General features: G+C 54.6%; 1 protein-coding gene and 1 non-coding gene across 12 annotated transcripts; both read right to left on the bottom strand.

The window, feature by feature from the left end:
• Positions 1-513: 513 nt before the first annotated feature.
• On the bottom strand, positions 514-15,645 carry PRRC2A (proline rich coiled-coil 2A). Of its 11 annotated transcripts, none has more exons than XR_014062840.1 (31): positions 15,527-15,645; positions 13,548-13,722; positions 12,876-13,053; positions 12,398-12,497; positions 12,234-12,306; positions 11,751-11,894; positions 11,447-11,598; positions 11,182-11,261; positions 10,895-11,037; positions 10,368-10,458; positions 10,039-10,255; positions 9,226-9,619; positions 8,512-8,699; positions 7,993-8,290; positions 7,406-7,616; positions 5,335-7,206; positions 4,572-4,843; positions 4,256-4,386; positions 3,897-4,026; positions 3,711-3,796; positions 3,281-3,514; positions 2,994-3,140; positions 2,813-2,877; positions 2,526-2,693; positions 2,270-2,352; positions 1,900-2,110; positions 1,716-1,814; positions 1,363-1,575; positions 1,157-1,251; positions 959-1,049; positions 514-844 (listed from the first exon to the last, which is right to left on the bottom strand). XR_014062840.1 is itself a non-coding variant. In XM_081522495.1 (31 exons), the coding sequence occupies exons 2-31, from the start codon at positions 13,657-13,659 to the stop codon at positions 704-706; spliced, it is 6,420 nt and encodes a 2,139-aa protein (XP_081378621.1). In that variant the 5' UTR covers positions 13,660-13,722; positions 15,527-15,645; the 3' UTR covers positions 514-703. The 11 variants fall into 11 exon arrangements, 6 of the variants coding, with proteins under 6 accessions (XP_081378621.1, XP_081378620.1, XP_081378619.1 ...); XR_014062839.1 differs by having other exon boundaries at positions 8,512-8,702; XR_014062838.1 differs by having other exon boundaries at positions 9,145-9,619.
• LOC145519323 (small nucleolar RNA SNORA38) lies at positions 13,234-13,364 on the bottom strand. The gene has a single exon (XR_014063729.1). It is a non-coding gene; the product is annotated as a small nucleolar RNA SNORA38 (small nucleolar RNA).
• Positions 15,646-15,705: the final 60 nt, after the last annotated feature.

The raw sequence follows: 15,705 nt of genomic DNA on the forward strand, positions 1-15,705 counted from the left end.
CATGGCTGTGGGCTGTCCACTATTTCTTTTTAGCAGCAGTTGTCATCCCCCTCCTTTAACTAGCTTGGTGCTGGACAAACAAAACCTGGCAGAAACCTAGGGCCATGTAATAACCTTTGCAGCGTCTTGAGAACCTCTGGAATGCTGGCTCAGGGACGTGAAAGGCCTGATGACTGAGAATATCTTGCTGGAGAAGCCATGTAAAGACACTGGTTGACAATCTAATGGCATACTACCATCCAGATGTCCCACCATGGCCCCCGTATATGCAAGCAAAGCTCTATAGGACTGACCCAGCTGTCAGGTGCAAACCAACCTCACTGGCACAAAAAACAAAATCTAATTCCTGGCCCACGTAACTTCTAAGATACACCAACAGCTTGTTTTGAGGTAGGGAGATTAGGTCACCGAGATAAAGCAACAAATATTTGCCTAACTGAAACCACTCTACAGATCACTTGGCATTGAATATGACATAAGAGACTGCAACAAACCAACCCATCCCTCAAATCATTTTGGAATTTTTTTTAATCCTTTTATTACTCTTTTTTAACAAACGGCCCCAGGGATAGGGGACGAGGGGAGGGGAGAGGAGGGGAAGCGAGGCACCAGCCCCACAACCCTTCCCCACCCACCCCTTTCCCCCTTATATATTTATAATCTATATACAAGCCCCGGGGGGTGGGGGGCAAACGGAACTCCCTCAGCGGGGTGGGGGCAATCCAGGCTCCTTGTCCCCTCTGGACCCAGGCTCCTCTGCCCTTCGGGATGGTCCTTCTCGAGAAGGTGGCCCTGTCCGCTCCCAAGGCTTCGGCATCCAGCGCAGGGCATCTGGTGGGGAGGCCTAGGGTGCGGGCACATGTGAAAGAGCTAAGTCAAACGGAGCTCAGGGATGGAAGGGCGGGAACTCAGGTGGAAACTCAACTCGGACTTGTGCCCACAGGGGTTTCTCCTTCACCTGCTGGTAGAGGTCGATGCGCTGTGTGCAGAAGACTCCACTGTAGGTGGAAGGTGGGGCCTTGAGACGGGAATTGAGGCCAGAGAAAGACCTGAAGGAAAGATATTTGAGGCAACCTTCGGACCAACCTATGGTCCCCAAAGAAAGTAAATCCTTGGGGATGGATGGGCAGTCCGCACCCCCATTCGTTTCTCTTGCCTTCCAGCTGGGGGAGTCCGTGATGACCCAGGTCCCCCAAAGTTGCTATTCAGTTTTCGATAATCCTGGAACGGCTTCAGTTCTACTGGGTGCAACTGAAGGAAAAAAGACTCATGAGTATCCTGCCTCTCCACCTCTTCATTCTGATACTAAATCCTTCCCCGTAAGTCTTGGGGTTCCCTAGCACTTCAGCTCCTGTACCTTACCTCTGCTCGCCCCAAGCTAGGGCCGAAGGGCCTGGCAGGTGAAGGCAGCACCCGAGTCGCAGGAGCAGGTGGGGGCCGCACAGCCAGGTTGGGGGGCTGCAGAGGAGGGCCCACAGGTAACAGAGAGAGGGGGGGTGGGGCAGGAGGCGGTGCCGGTGTCAGGGAGCCAAAGTTCACCACAGGCAGCTGTGAGTCCACCATGGGCAGAAGCATCTGTAATGAGAAACATGGGAGTGTGTGTCTGGGGCAGGGAGGAATGTCAGAAAACCAGGAAGAGTCCAAATAAGTAAGAAAAAAAAACGCTAGAATTGGAAGGCGAAGTGCACAAAGGGGACTGGGAAGATAAAAGGTACCTGCTGGGCAGGGGCCCCTGAGGGGAGGAAGCCACTTTGGCCACCAGGTTGCAGAGGAGCAGAATAAAAATCTGAGGGGGATGGCAGATCCTGTCGCACCTGTTGGGGAACAGGGAGGACAATGTCAACTCCCCCCAAAGCACCCCACTCCTACCCCTAAGCCCAGCATCTGCCCACCTCTCACCTGAAGCAAGGGTGGGTCTGGCAGAGGACTAGGGCAGAAGGCTGGAGAGTAGAGGAAAGAAGGTGGAGGGTAGAGAACTCCTCCAGCCGACAGCTTCCCCAGCTCTGTTGCTTGCAGTGTGGAGAAATCCAGGAACTGGCCCTTGACAGCTACCCCCGAGAGCAGGGCCGAGGGCGGGGCTGGGCCCGTGGGGAGGTACAGGGGCTGTGATCTGAAGGGAAATTGGGCCAAGGTTGGGGAGAGGTATCAGGAACCAATCAATTCCTCTAGTCTGAAGTGGAAGTCCACCACCCTCCAGGTACCCTAGAGGTGTCTTCCCCTTCTCTCTTTCCGTGAACACAGTTCCATGCCCTTCTGAGGTAAGTCTTACCTGTAAGGGTGCAGTGAGGGTGTCCCAGGGCGGAAGCCTCCACTGTTGGGATGCAATTGAGAGTCTATGGCTCCCCCTGAGACCTGCAGGAGAGCAAGAATGGAACAGCTCCAGTTTTCCTCGTCAAGAAAAACTCACCCACCCCACCCACTACAGCAAAAGCAGAAAGGAAAATTTTAAAAACTGCAAATGGGAAAGGCCTGATTTTAGGGGACAGCAGACAGAGAGGGGTCCTTGAATAGGAGGCAGGACCTACCTGAGAACTGGGAGGCCCAGGGCTGCCATAGAAGATCTCAGGGTACAAGCGCTGGCCTGAGGAGCTGGTCTCGGGGCCACAGTGCCCAGAAGCCAGGTTCCTGGATTGTGGCTCAGCTGAGGCAGAAGCACTGGGGAGCAGCTCCCAGTCTCGGGCCATGGGAATGGCCTGGGAAGGAGAAGACTTGTCAAGAGGGCCATCTGCGCAACCTGGATGCCCAAGTCACTCCCAGACACTCTCCTCCAGGTGTCCAAAGCCTGTCCTCAAAACCTCACTCTCCCGCTTACCTCAGTAACTGATGCCGTTAGCTCCTTCTCTGCTTTTAAACTGTCTCCCACCACCAGGCACAAGTCTGAGTCCTGTGATCACAAGGCAGGGGAGATGGTCCATGATTCAGACACGTGTCCTCCCCCACTTCCAGTCCTTCCCTTCTCTCCACCCAAGCCAAGACATCCCGATCCAGTCCACGCAGACCTTATCATTGGTACCAAACTGGACTGGAGGACCAGGTCGATGGGACGGCCGGAGGGAGCCAGGTTCAGGGCCTCGGTCTGTACGCTGCAATCGTTCTGTGCCAATGGGCCCAGGGGGCAGAGGCTGCTCCCGGGGCAGCTCCTGAGTGGGGCAACACAGTAAAGTAGGGGTGGGGGGGAGGAAAAGGAAGCTGAAATCAGCACACACAGGCAGAGGAAAGGGGAGACAAAAGCAACGCCAAAGTTCCAGCAACATCTTCTTATCCTTTCTTGGTCGTTTACCTTTCTGTCCCCATCATGGGGGGCAGGTGGCCGTCTCCTAGGAGGTTCAGAGGGTTCAGAGCCAGGTGAATCCTCACCAGGAACAGCCTTCAGGGGTGAGGGGCCTCCAGGTCGCTTGGGGGGCCCCTCTGCTGCCCCCTTGAGTCCTCCATCAGGGGAACTTCGCTGGCTGCAGGGACCTGATGACACCTGAGAATCCCCACTCAGGTCCACCCCACTGTCAGACTGACTCATCTGAGAGGAGTGGAGAAGGAGTTAAGTCAGAGCAGGAAGCACCCCAATACCTGAATAAGGTACACACATAGAAAAACTATAGCAAGGAGACGACTATGTGACCAAACAGCCGCACGCTCATCCCCGGACAGTTGGGCAACTAGGGCCGGTGCTCAACAACATCCCAGCTCAGACACTCCCTCCCCCTCTCACTCACCTCTGTGCCAGCCACATCCTCAAAAGGACTCAGGGGTTCCATCCAAGGCTCCATGGAGCCAGGCTGGTAACTCTTTCGGCTAGTGGCTGGGAAAAGCACCAACACACAGAAGTGAGAGAAAACAGTTCCATGGTCCATCTTGCTCTAAGTCCTCTACCATAGTCCTTCCTTTTCAGCTGAACTCACCAGTATGTAAACTATTCCAGATGTGAGGGGTCAGGGCCTCTGTTCCTGCATCTCTGGACTCCCCCTGAGGGCCTGAACTCTCAGGTTTGGGGCCCAAAAATCCAGAGCTATGAGAAGGTGGCAATGATTCCTAAAAATGAGAGTCCAGAAACAAAACACAAATGAGATGGGAACTGGGCAAGCAGCTAGGACACAGCCACACGTGTGGGGCAAAAAGGGAGATACGAGAAATAAACACTGACCAACACTGAGAGTTTGGGGTATAAACACAATGACAGAAATAGAAAAAGAGTGGAGAGAACATGAAGTTAGAGCTTTCAAAAGTGAGAGCAGTGAAATACTTCAACCCAGTCTCTCACCTCCTGCAGCAGCTCCGGTTTCCTAGGTGGCCGCTCTCGCCGTTTGGGGGGGAAGGGATTAACTTCAGCAGAGTCCCGGGGAGTCCCGCCCATCCCCCGCACCATCGGTCCTGGCTCCTCAAAGTGGGGGTCTGGGGAGAAGCGGAAATCCATCAGCGTCTGCCTTACCTATCACCAAACTAAGCTTTGCCCTCTGTACTCCACCTCCCAACCCTTCCACCCTCAGTGCAGACACCCAGCATCAGGACTCCTGGGCCACACTCTTTCCGCTTCAGCACCTGGCCCTCTCTGGGAACCCTAAGCCCCTCCAGCTTACCTGAACTGACGTCTTCACTGCTGGCCCTCTGAGGGTCATACCGGGTGGGGGGCCGAGGAGAGGGGCCTTGAGGGGCTTGGGGAGGCCCAGGCTTGGGCCTTGGGTGCCCCACTGGCGCAGCTGCACTTCCTTGGCGGCTGCTGAGCTGAGCCAGAGCCTGCTGGATGCCAGCAGGGTTGCTGTGGATAACTTGGTCCAAGCGGAAGACCGCAGAACTGCTGGGGGGCGGGGGAGGCAGAGGGAGCCCTGGGGGACGTTCCTCTGGGGGACGGCTGAAGAGAACAAAGAATCAGCTCCAGTATTTACAAAACTGTTAGTTTTCCCTACAACTCTCTTCCACCTCTCCACCTTCAACCCATTCTCTGTGCTAAAAGCCAAGTGTTTCTGGAGCACTTTTTTTCTGGCTGCACCACGCCAACTCCTGAGATCTTGGCTCCCTAACCAGGGATCAAACCTGAGCCTGGACAGTGAAAGCGCGGATTCCTAACCTTGGGACCGCCAGAGAATCCTTGTTTTCCAGCACTTCTAAGGAAATTCTACTTGTACAGTTCCACAGAGAGGAAACAAGGAATACGGGTGTTTCCCATGCTGTCCACTGCTTTCCAGCCACTTCACCTAAACACAGATAACCTGGTGCCTAACCGCTTACCCCATGTACTGATCTCCAATTCCACTGCATCCAACCCGACTTCTGTAACAGGTTTTCTCCTCTCCCCCAACCTAACGACTCAAAGAATAAACTTAACAACCTGCCTGTACCCACCTTCGGTTCTTAGGCGAGGGCCAGCTCCTCTTGTCCCCTCGCCCTGGGCCGGCCCTCCCTCCAGGACCACCACCACCTCCTCCACTGCTGCCGCCACCGCCGCCAGACTTGCTGCTTGGGCCTGGGCGCCGGTTCTGCCTCTCCATGCCAGGTCGCTGACTCGAAAAGCTCCGCTTGCTCAAATCCTTGGCTCTCTGGCTCAGATCTCCACGGGACATGGTTGAGATCCCTGGTCCAGCACCACCTCCACTCCCTCCATGAGTCCCCACAGCTTTGGGGGTCAGCAGTGCTGGTGGCGGAGCCTCCTTGTCCCCCCGCCGCTCACTGGCAAAGTCGCTGCTCTCAGAAGCTGTCTCCCACTCCTCATTGGCTTGGTCCGAGTTCTGGTTTGACAGATCAGGAGACTTGGCCGCTGCCCGGCGAGGTGGTGGGGGCACCGCTACTGTTGTGAGGGCCTCCTCTGACCCAGGTATAGAGGCTGGAAGAGCTAGGGAAGAGGGCTTGCCCTCAGCTCCTCTGGCAGCGTTCTCTCGTTCCTGTTTCAGTCTCCGGAAACGAGGTGGTTTGTCCTGCTGCTGAGCCCTCCCATGTCGCCTCCTTCTGGGCCGCTCCCCATCTTCCACACCCACGCCTACATTGTTGCCTCCACTGCTGCCTCCTCGGGCCATAGGGGACAGAGGCCCCGGGATCAGCTTCTCTTTCAAAGGCTCCTTACTTGGCGGCATAGGACCTGTTGGAGGCTTCTTTGGAGCCAGGGACTTGGTTGGGGGACTCCAGCCTGGGCAAATGGGGGGAGGGGGCCGCCCACCCCCTCGACCCCGGCGGGATGGCACCCCTCGGGGAGTGAAGACTCGCCCACCTCGACCAGTGGAAAAGCGGGCTGGGGCTGGTGAAGGGGGTGCTCCTGATGGTGGAGGAGCGAGAGGGACCTGTTTAAGTACTCCTTCTTTGGAAGTGGGGGCCTCCTTGTCTGAGGGGGCCAGATCGCTCTCATGGGTCTCACTGCCTGTCTCTGAGCCCCGCTGCCGGCGCCGCTTGGGGATTTCTTCATACTCCGAACCCTCACTCCGTGTCTCACTTGCAGTGCGGCCTCGGGGAGGAGGATGGTTTGGTCCCCCTGTCCCACCTCCACGTCCATCATCTCCTCTAAACTCTCGGTAACTGCGGAACTCTCGGCTTCGGGCTCCCCGCCCCCGTCCCCCGTAGGTCCCCCGAAAACCCCTCCCTCTGGCAAAATACTCCCCTCGGCCCCGACCCCGGCAAGAGGTAGGACCCACTCTTTCATAGGAATAGTCCCTCCGAAGCCTTGGGGCAGGGGAAAGATTCCCACTGGGTGGGGTCTCCTTGGGGCCACCTATCTTCCCCTTTGCTGTCTTCAATGGGTCTGGCTTTGGAGCCTTGGGGGTTTCGTCCCCCTGTTCGAGGGGCTTGGGGTTGGGGGACAGCTCTTCAACTTTCGCAGGCGGTGGGGGTTTCTTTATCGGCCCAGCCCGGCGGGGAGGGGCCCCTGGCTCCTCTGGAGGGATCCCACGACGACTGCTGCCTGGGCGTGGGCCCCAACGGGTCTCCGTGCGGCTCTCTCTGCGAGGTGGCGGGGGGCCTTGGCCTCCAATTCCGCGGGAAGGCTTTCGACCAGTTTCTGGCCCTGTCAGCTGGGGAGCCTCCTCCTTGGGGGTTTCCTTCTTGGGTGGTAGAGCTTGCATCTTGGCTGCCTCCTCATTGCCTGGGGGCCAGGGGAGTGGACGGGGCCCTGGGGGAGCTGGCTCCTCCAGAGGAAAGCGAGGGATTGGGGGCCCAGGGGCTCCATTCTCAGGAAAGCCTGGATAACTGGCCAGATAGGGTGGTGGGGGAGGTACTGGAGGGGTCTCGCTCCTGAAGAGGGAGACAGAAAAGATGGAAATAAGTATCTCAAGACGAGGAAAACGAACTAGGTGGGGAAACAGAACACTTTATTATTATTATGACCCAAACACTCCTTTCATGTTTATTCCTATTACTTCACTGATAATCCAAAATGCCTATTCTTCTAGATATGTTTGCTAGAAACCCTCCCATTTCTCTACTCACTCACCTCATCCCCTTCTCATCCTCATCAGCAGCCTGGCGCAGTGGTGAAGTAAGTGGGCGGGGGTCAGCAGGTGTGGTGGTGAAGACATCTCCTACCCAAGCCAACTTTGGATCCACTGGTGGGGTGCCCCGATCCCGTAAGAGGGGGGGTGCGTGACGCTCAAATGGCTCTGAACTTGAGCCCCCACTGTCTGAACGCTCCCGGGGAACTAGGCCTGAGAAAAACAACAGTATGAGAAAAACAATCCTTTTTTAAGTTACCAGCCCTCCAGCCGCAAAAGCACCTCCCCAGTTCAATCCTCCACGTCAGTCTGGTCAATGTCAGTGCCTCCATCTCCTGAGAGGCAGTGTCTGTTCTCCTAAAACATGGTGAACCACTCAGCTTCCCTACAGATCAATCTATCAATCCCTCCACCCAGGGAAATCTTGAATTAGGTGGGCATCACTACCTCATTCCTACAACAAAGAGCTATCTCAGGAGTGCTAAGCTCCCCTCTTGACTGGTTGCCCTTCATCCCGGAGCAAGATGAGGATACCTACTTCCCAAGCCTAAGGGGTCACCGACCCCCTACCTCGTCTATGGTGCCTTACCCGAGGGATGCACACCAGGAGGGTAGAAGTCCAGAGGGGGCCGGCCTTGGAGGAGCCGAGGGTCCACATAAGGAGGAATCATCATCCAGCGGGGATCAAAGTTCATAGGGGGCATGGGAGGGGGCCGGCCCAGAGCACCTGGGTATAGGGCCTTGGGGGGCGGGGGCGGAGCCTGTGGAGCTGGCACAGCCCCCATGGTCACAGGCTGCGGTGGTGATGGGGGCACTGGGGTAGGCTGGGCAGAGCCCTGCTGATGCTGCTGCCACTGCTGCTGCTGTTGCTGCTTCAACAGCTGCTCCTGGGGACGGACAAAAGGGAGTGAGAGGCATCAAAGGCCCAACTAGAACACAGGATGAGCAAAAACAAAACCAACACCAATGTGACACTCGGACTAGATGGAAACTAGGGTGACACAATGGAGACAGAACTGGTAGAGGGACCCAGGAAGTAACTTATGGATAGGATAAATGTTGAAACCAAGGAGAGAAGCAGCCCTTAAGAGAAGTAATTTAGTTTCACCTGCTGCTGCCGCTGGAAACGAGGAGGCAATGATTTCTGATATTTGGGATAGCCCAAGCCTTGGCTGGGAGGCTGCCGGGTGGGACCAACTCCATCACCCTTTGGTTCCACCTTTGGGGCTGGGGGTGTGGCAGGGGAAGGAACCTCTTCTGGTGGTTCAGGACCCTCTTTTGAGGGCACTTGGGGTTCTGCTGCATTGAAAAAAAGATAATCAGCGCAATCTAGCCCACCAACAGATATTCCATGAACACCCCATAATTTCGGCACTCCCTTCTGGCACCCCCTCTAACGGTAAGACCATCCCATTTAAAACCCATGAAAACACTTCAAGGTCTCTCAAAAGCCAATGGTAGTGACATTAACTTCCCATGAATCATCAAAAGTAACACTTCCTTCAGCCTTGTTCCACTCTAGGCTTACAGGGAAGTGGTTTTAGATTACTATTCAGGAACTCAGGTAAGAAAACCTTTCCCCCTCAGATGTCCACAGAAACAAAAAGATCCATTTCACCCCACCAGTGATAGTCCAATGAACCAAAACTGCCTCTTATTTCCTTTCCTCACATCCTTACCACCTACCTGCGCCCTCAACCCCAAGCAAACAGAAGATTTACCCTCACTGCCTCTATCATACCTGCACTGGCTTCGAAGCTACCACTGCTGGTGCTACTGGTGCTGCCCCCACCACTCACTGTGGTGGGAGCCGGAGCCACACCTGGAGCGGGAGTGGACTGGGCAGGAGAGGACTGTGCTGGCTCTTCCGGTTCTTTTTCAGGTGTCAGAACTGGGGCCGGTGGAGGAGCTGGAGGTGTGGGGAGTTCTTTGGGGACTGCAGGTGGTGGAGCGGGAGCAGGAGGGGTAGCAGGTGGTGCAGCAGGCTCTGCTTTGAGCCGCTTGTCAGGTGCCCCAAACTTCTCATCAAGTCGCTTGAGCTTCTCGGCACAGGCTGCCCTGCGCTCCTCCTGCATGCGCCGCTCTTCTTCCTCTCGCCGGCGCCGAGCCCGCTCCACAGCCAGGGAGATTTCAGACGAAGACTGCTTTCGCCGCTGCCGCCAAGCCTCATCCTCGTCTTCTGGTGCTGGGGGCTTGCAGGGAGGGCCCCCGCGATCCTGTCAGTGGGCAGACCCAGCAGGGCCAGGGGTGTCAGTTACTATGTTTCTTACTATCTCTTTCACAGACTGATCAACTGTCTCTAGCTGCAGGTGCCAAGACCAGGCCTTGGGGTTGATGGCCTCTCACGGCAGGGACAAACTCATCATCCTCGTCTTTTTATTTCTTCTTTTTCAAGACCCAAAGACCCCAGGTATCCCTGTTTTTCCTAACTAGCATCCCAATTTCTCTCTTCACCCTGACTCGCCTAAAACCAACGATGTTCCAAACCTTTTCAGATATGCTCCACAGCTCTACACTTACTGCACCCCATTTTTGGCCCTCCCTCCAGCTTCCTCTTATTACTGCTGCTTCGATTACTCAGCTGAAACTAGTCTCCCCAAAGTGACCCTCTCAACCCCTCATTGTAGACACTCACTGGGTAGTCCCCAGGGGGGCCCCAGTTCCCGGTGGGGCCTCGGTGGGGTGGGGGTGGGGGAGGCTTTGGGGCAGGAGGCCCCGGCTCTGTCTCTGGAGGCCGAGAGGTCTCTGCCCAGGCCGTCTTGGGAGGGGGCGGTTCGCTGCCGGGGGAGTTGCCCTTTCTGCCATCTGCTTCAGGGGGCCGTTCCTCACCAGCAGCTGACTGGGACTCCTTGCTGTGAGCAGACCAACAGTGGAATTAAAATCAGCTGCAACCCAGCTCCTTTAAGAGTATATTACCATGAGACAAACTGAGCCCCTCCACTCCCCAGAGAGCCCTAAACTCACTGGCCCTCAGCTCCCTCCTCATCAGAGTCTCGCCCGTCTTCCTCATCGCTGAACTTGAGCTTCTCAGTGTAGTCGACCTCCTCGTGGGCCCCTAAGGGGAAGAGTGAAGCATGGTAACCCAAGCATTCTGCTCTCCAGTCTCGAGTATCACTACACGATTGGATGCGCTACCAAGGCCAACTGCTCTCTTCTCACTGGCATCTAGATCCACCACAACTGTCAATCTCACTCCTCTGACTCCTTCTCCACCAGGATTTGGCTTTTTTCCAGGTTATCCGCCCTATCCCTCAACGTCTACTTTTCTCCACAATGATCCATTGTTTTCTCATCAGATTTTGCCTTTTAAAACTGAAATACTTGGGAATTCCCTCGAGGTCCAGTGGTTAGGAATCCACACTTTCACTGCCAAGTGCCTGCATTCAATCCCTGGTCAGGGAACTAAGACCCCACAAGCTGTACAGTGAGGCCAAAACCAAACCGAGCCCCCAAAACAAAACTAAAATACTTGGTCCTTAACATCCACTCACCTGCCCAGCCATCATCATTCTCCTGGTCCAACTGGTCAAACTCTTTGAGATTATCTTCTTTAAGAATGGAAGGCCGACCCACAGGCTCTACAAGACGCATTGGTGGCCCTGACCCTCGGGGGCCTGCCACACGGGGGAAACGGCTGTGTAGGGAAAGGCAAGGAGAGAAGAAGATAAAAGAAGGCTGGATTGTATCATCACAGACTGAGCCTCCTGGCTAGAACACCGCCTCCTCCCCAGTAGGCTTCCCCTGTCCCCAAGCACAAACCTAGACCTAGATTACTCACCTGGGCCCATCGGGCGTGGGGTATCGATAAGGCCCCTGGGGTCCATAGGGTGGAGGGAATGGGAGATATGGGGGATACATCTGCAAAAGGGCCCAACAGTAGCCGCTTAGAGGAGCAGTCAAACAGCCTACCATAGCCCTAAACCTATCATCCTCCCACCCTGACAGACCTCTGCTCTCCAGCTGTCCCCTCCAAAGACTAAGTTGTAACTCCTAACTCTCTAGCTTCTAGCACAATCAATCCAAAACAAGATATCCAAACTTACAAAGGGCGGCATCATTCCGCGGTAGGGAGGGAACTGGGGTGGGCCCGAAGGCTGCAGTCCACCCCGGGGATCATGGCCGTGATGAAGTTTGGAGTCCGGGCCCTCCAGCTCATCAGGGCCACGCCCACCTCCGTCCCTCCAAGTTGTAGAATCTGTATTTTGGAAAAGACAGAGAATGAACATAGCTGAAAATGATGGGGAGAAAGATGAATAAGCCAGCACTTCACTCTGAAATGGAATACGGTCAAGTCCTGGTCAAAAAGTGGATTCCTAACCCATTCACTCACTAATAGTGGCCACTCACTTTGGGGGCGGAGGCTTGGTCCGGGCCCAGACGACTGTTCGGCAGACTCCCTTTCCTTGGCAGCCTTGTCCTGGTCGCCAGCCGCCTGCAGGGTCGGAAATTCCTCTCGAGAGAATCGTGACAGTAGGCTTGATGCCCTTCCACCTGTTGAGGTTGAGGTACAAGAGTAACAGACACAAGTATCTTTACTGAGGATGCACTGTGAAAGTGGAAGGCTCTGATAGGTACCAGATCCAGTTCTGCCTCCAAACTCATCCCCTAGGTATTAGGTGTTCATTCCTCAAGAAACAAGATCAGTTTGGGTATACCCACCTCTCACTTTCATATAAACCTGCGACAAATCTTGCTCATGTGTCCCCAAGAAACCAAATATGTGATCCAAAATTTTGCCAAGAGTATGAGGACATTTTGCTGAAGGTACAGTGCAGGACTCCTGCCTACTATGGTGCCCAAAGAGACCTCCTCAAATAGTCTTGCACTCACCATCTCCATGTGCTCCATGGGTGACGCTGGCTTGTGCCCAGGACTTTACCCCGCTTGGAACCGAAGGAGTGTTCTGGGGAAGCAGATTGATAATGGTGACATGATGAGGAGCTACAAGCGATTCTTGCCCCTGCTCCCTAAATAACAACCAGTTCTTCAGATACCTCGGGGGCTGCTGGCGGTCGTTTCGATTGGTTGGAGACAGGCGTCTGTGAAGCCGGCAGTGGCTGCGATTCCGGCTGCTGAGCGGTTGAGGCATCGGAACTGAGGGGATGGTAGGATGGGAAGGTTATTCCGAGTCTGAGATGGTACTGGCTCCTCTGCTTCTCCAACTGGTGGAGGACAGGAACCGAACCCAGGCCTTCTCGCTACTTTTTACAAGTTTTACGACAAAATACCATAAGCTCATTAAGCTTGTATAGACTGTCATCTGTTCTTCAAGCTTTCCTTACACCTGGCAGAAAGCTAAAGGTATCATTCCTTATCACTCCTGTCATTTAACAGGAGTCCTGCAATAGGCAGGAGAGGGTCTTCCCTCTTTGTCTCTGACTCTCATCTGGCCATGTTAGACCAAGCCCCAATTCATCCTGAAGTTCAAAGTTAAAATATTCCTAACTCTAGATCCCCCAGGTCTCCATCTACCTCTTGGGGTCGGACTGCTCCTGTTTGCTTGCCCATCCTGTTCCGTCTTTCGGCACTAGTGAGACATTGGGGTCATTGCCTTTGTTCTCGGCTTTCAGGCTTGGAAGGTTGGCCGGGGGTGGCATACGCCGAGCAATGGCAACTTTCCCGAGACTCTGCAGGCCATGGCGAGGGGCAACTGGAGAAAAGGTGGAGAGAGAATGGAAAATGCCTCTAATGGGAAACCTGACAGCATCCTACCCAAGGCCCCATTTATAGACATCCCCAATGTCTTCTCTTAGAAACCTCTCCCTTTGCCCTAGGCAATCTCCAAAATTCTATCAGCAAGGAAGGCTGAAAGGCTCTACACTCAGTAATTCTATGTGGGATGGTTGATCTTGAGCCTGCAAGGAGCAAGCTGGCCCTAGATTTCTCCAAGTCCACATTTCTTTGCCTCCAATTCTTACGTGTCCAAAGACAGGAAACCACAGACACGCCTTTGTAGGAGGATGCTGGTGTTCACCCAAAGCACAACATCCCCTATGGGACCCAAGATAAAACTGGAAGGTCTCTAGTGTTCCTCTAACCTTTTGATATATATACTACAGGTGTTTCCCTTCAAAGAGCTCTGAAATACATGACCCATTCATGCTCATCCTCCAATAATTAGGAACATCAGTGCAGGACCCTCACCAGCGGGTTTCTGGATCTCTAAGGACTTGCCCTTATACGTATCAAACAGGTTGAGCGAGGAATACTTCTTTCCATCCTTCCCCTTGGCAGTCGGCCCCGAGCGATCGGACATTGCGCTGGAAGCTCATTGAGTACGTTGGGTCCTGCAGGCGCCTCCCCCAAAACGTGCCGGAGCCTGTGACCAGACACCAAGTGTTTCACTCTCTGCTCCACCAAGGGCCTCCCAATAGAAGCCTAGATGCTCCCTTTTATTCTTACTGGGGCCCAGATATATGGCCCTCTTGTGCCTCTTCCTCCAGCCTATTCAAACACCCCAGTTTGTTTAAGCAACCATCGTATCTTCTCAGTTCCTCACAGAGCCCAAATGCCATGTTTCCTCTTTCCCCCAGACACCCCTTGCCAAGGAGACCCAAATAAAAATCCAGTATCTTCCTAGTATAAACACTCTCCCCTTTGTGCCTGTCTCTAAAGGGTAGCAACCTCATTATGCCCACAAATAATAATCTCTCTCCATCAAAATCATTTCAGGGACCTACAATAAAAACAGCAAGTCGCAGCCCTAGAGAAAACCAGAGAGAGGCATACAGTTCCATCATGTAAGGAAGAGAGGTTTAGCTCCCCTACTCATTAGACACCAGTTTTCTAAGTTTGCCCCGGGTTCCAGTCCCTGCAGTCTCCCTCCTATCCGGGGAGGTTTTGCAGGAAGGTATACAGGAGTTTAAGAATTTTATGAGCTTGCTCAGCCAGACTGGGGGTTGGTGCCAGAGAATTCCTCAGGGAACAACCCGGGCACTACATACTCCCAAGCTACAGAATCAAGTATTTTGAATATTCCATCTTTTCCTACACTTGCCCCCATCCCAGCTCCTGGAAAAAAGTTTGCCTGCAGATGGAATACTGGTGGGCTCTGGTTTACCCTACATACACGTGGGTAAAACAAAGCATTATGGATCCACATCAAGAACACCATGTAACCATGGGGCCAAGGCTGGAATCAACTTCATTTTCCTACCCCCCATCAACAGTCATTTCTTTCCCTTATTCTCCTTGCTCCCCAAGCCGACCAAACTCTCCAACAAAGGTTAGTGTTCCTGAGGCATTTGTTCGTAGACAACGGTGTAAAGAAAGAGATAGGGAGGTGGTGAGATACTCAGAACCAGTGTGATAACTAAAATCAAGAACTTTAAGACAGATTAGATGAGGAGATGGGGGTTGCTTTGGAGGTGTTTAAGAAGGCCAGTCTTTGAAAATTTATGAAGGGAACAGGCACAAAATGAAAAAGAAAAAAACCAAAATTAATAAAAGAGAATTATGAAAGCCGGTGGAAAATAATACACGTAAGCGGGAATGGCAGGAAAAGGATGCCGACCAAAGGGAGCAATGTCAGGAGACCCAGGAGAAAGGAGGGGTTGGGACAGAAAGGTGATAAGGAAGATGAGAAATGAAAAAAGCAGAGAAGATATTGAGGAACGTAGAAAGCACAGATGCGGGATAAAAGCAGGGTTCCAGAGTGGGAGGGACTGGACGCGAAGTGGGGCGTCAAGCAACGGGGACCTTAGCGCTGGGTGATGGGAGGGGTTCACTATGGAGGAAAGAAGACTCTTGGAGAGTAGGACAGTCAGGCGCGGCCCACCACAGAGTGGCAGCAGGGAAGGGGACCCATAAATAGGGGTGATAGGCCAGGAGCGGAAGGGGGGGTGGGGAGTTATGGCCCAGGAGCCGGGAGGAGGTCTCCCCATAAAGCCAGAGGTGAGTAAGTACGGCAGGTTATAGACTCAGAGATGGGCTAGAGGTGCGGGTCCCAGGGTGGGAGTATCGGAGGGGGAGGGGCAGGCAGGGCCCGGCAGCAGGAGGACAAAATGGCGGCGGCTAATGGCAGCTTCTCCTCCCCCCGGCCCGCCACCGCCGCCGCCGCCGCCGCTGCCACCACCGCTCCCGCGCCGGAAAAGGGCGTTAGCATTCGGCTCGCCCAGACTCACCTGGCCGGGTGCGCGGGGGTCCGGGACCGGGGCCTAGGGGGCTCCCCGGGGTGGGATGGCGGTGGGGCGGGGGCGGATGGCGGCGGATGGCGCCGGGTTCGGCTCCTCCCGTCTCCCTCGCTCACTCCGCGGCTGGGCTCCGACTAACGGCCCATCCGGGCAACCGCCGCCCCCGGGAG

This window comes from Giraffa tippelskirchi, chromosome 8 (assembly GCF_054371585.1).
Source record: "Giraffa tippelskirchi isolate mGirTip1 chromosome 8, T2T-mGirTip1v1.2.pri, whole genome shotgun sequence".
NCBI lineage: Eukaryota > Metazoa > Chordata > Mammalia > Artiodactyla > Giraffidae > Giraffa > Giraffa tippelskirchi.

Coding starts and splice junctions, on each gene's coding strand:
- PRRC2A (XM_081522492.1), bottom strand. CDS start 13,659: ATGTCCGATCGCTCGGGGCCGACTGCCAAGGGGAAGGATGGAAAGAAG. Junction 11,038..11,181: donor CCCACGCCCGATGGGCCCAG/GTGAGTAATCTA, acceptor TTCCCTACACAG/CCGTTTCCCCCGTGTGGCAG. Junction 9,620..10,038: donor GCCCCCCTGGGGACTACCCA/GTGAGTGTCTAC, acceptor GCCCACTGACAG/GATCGCGGGGGCCCTCCCTG.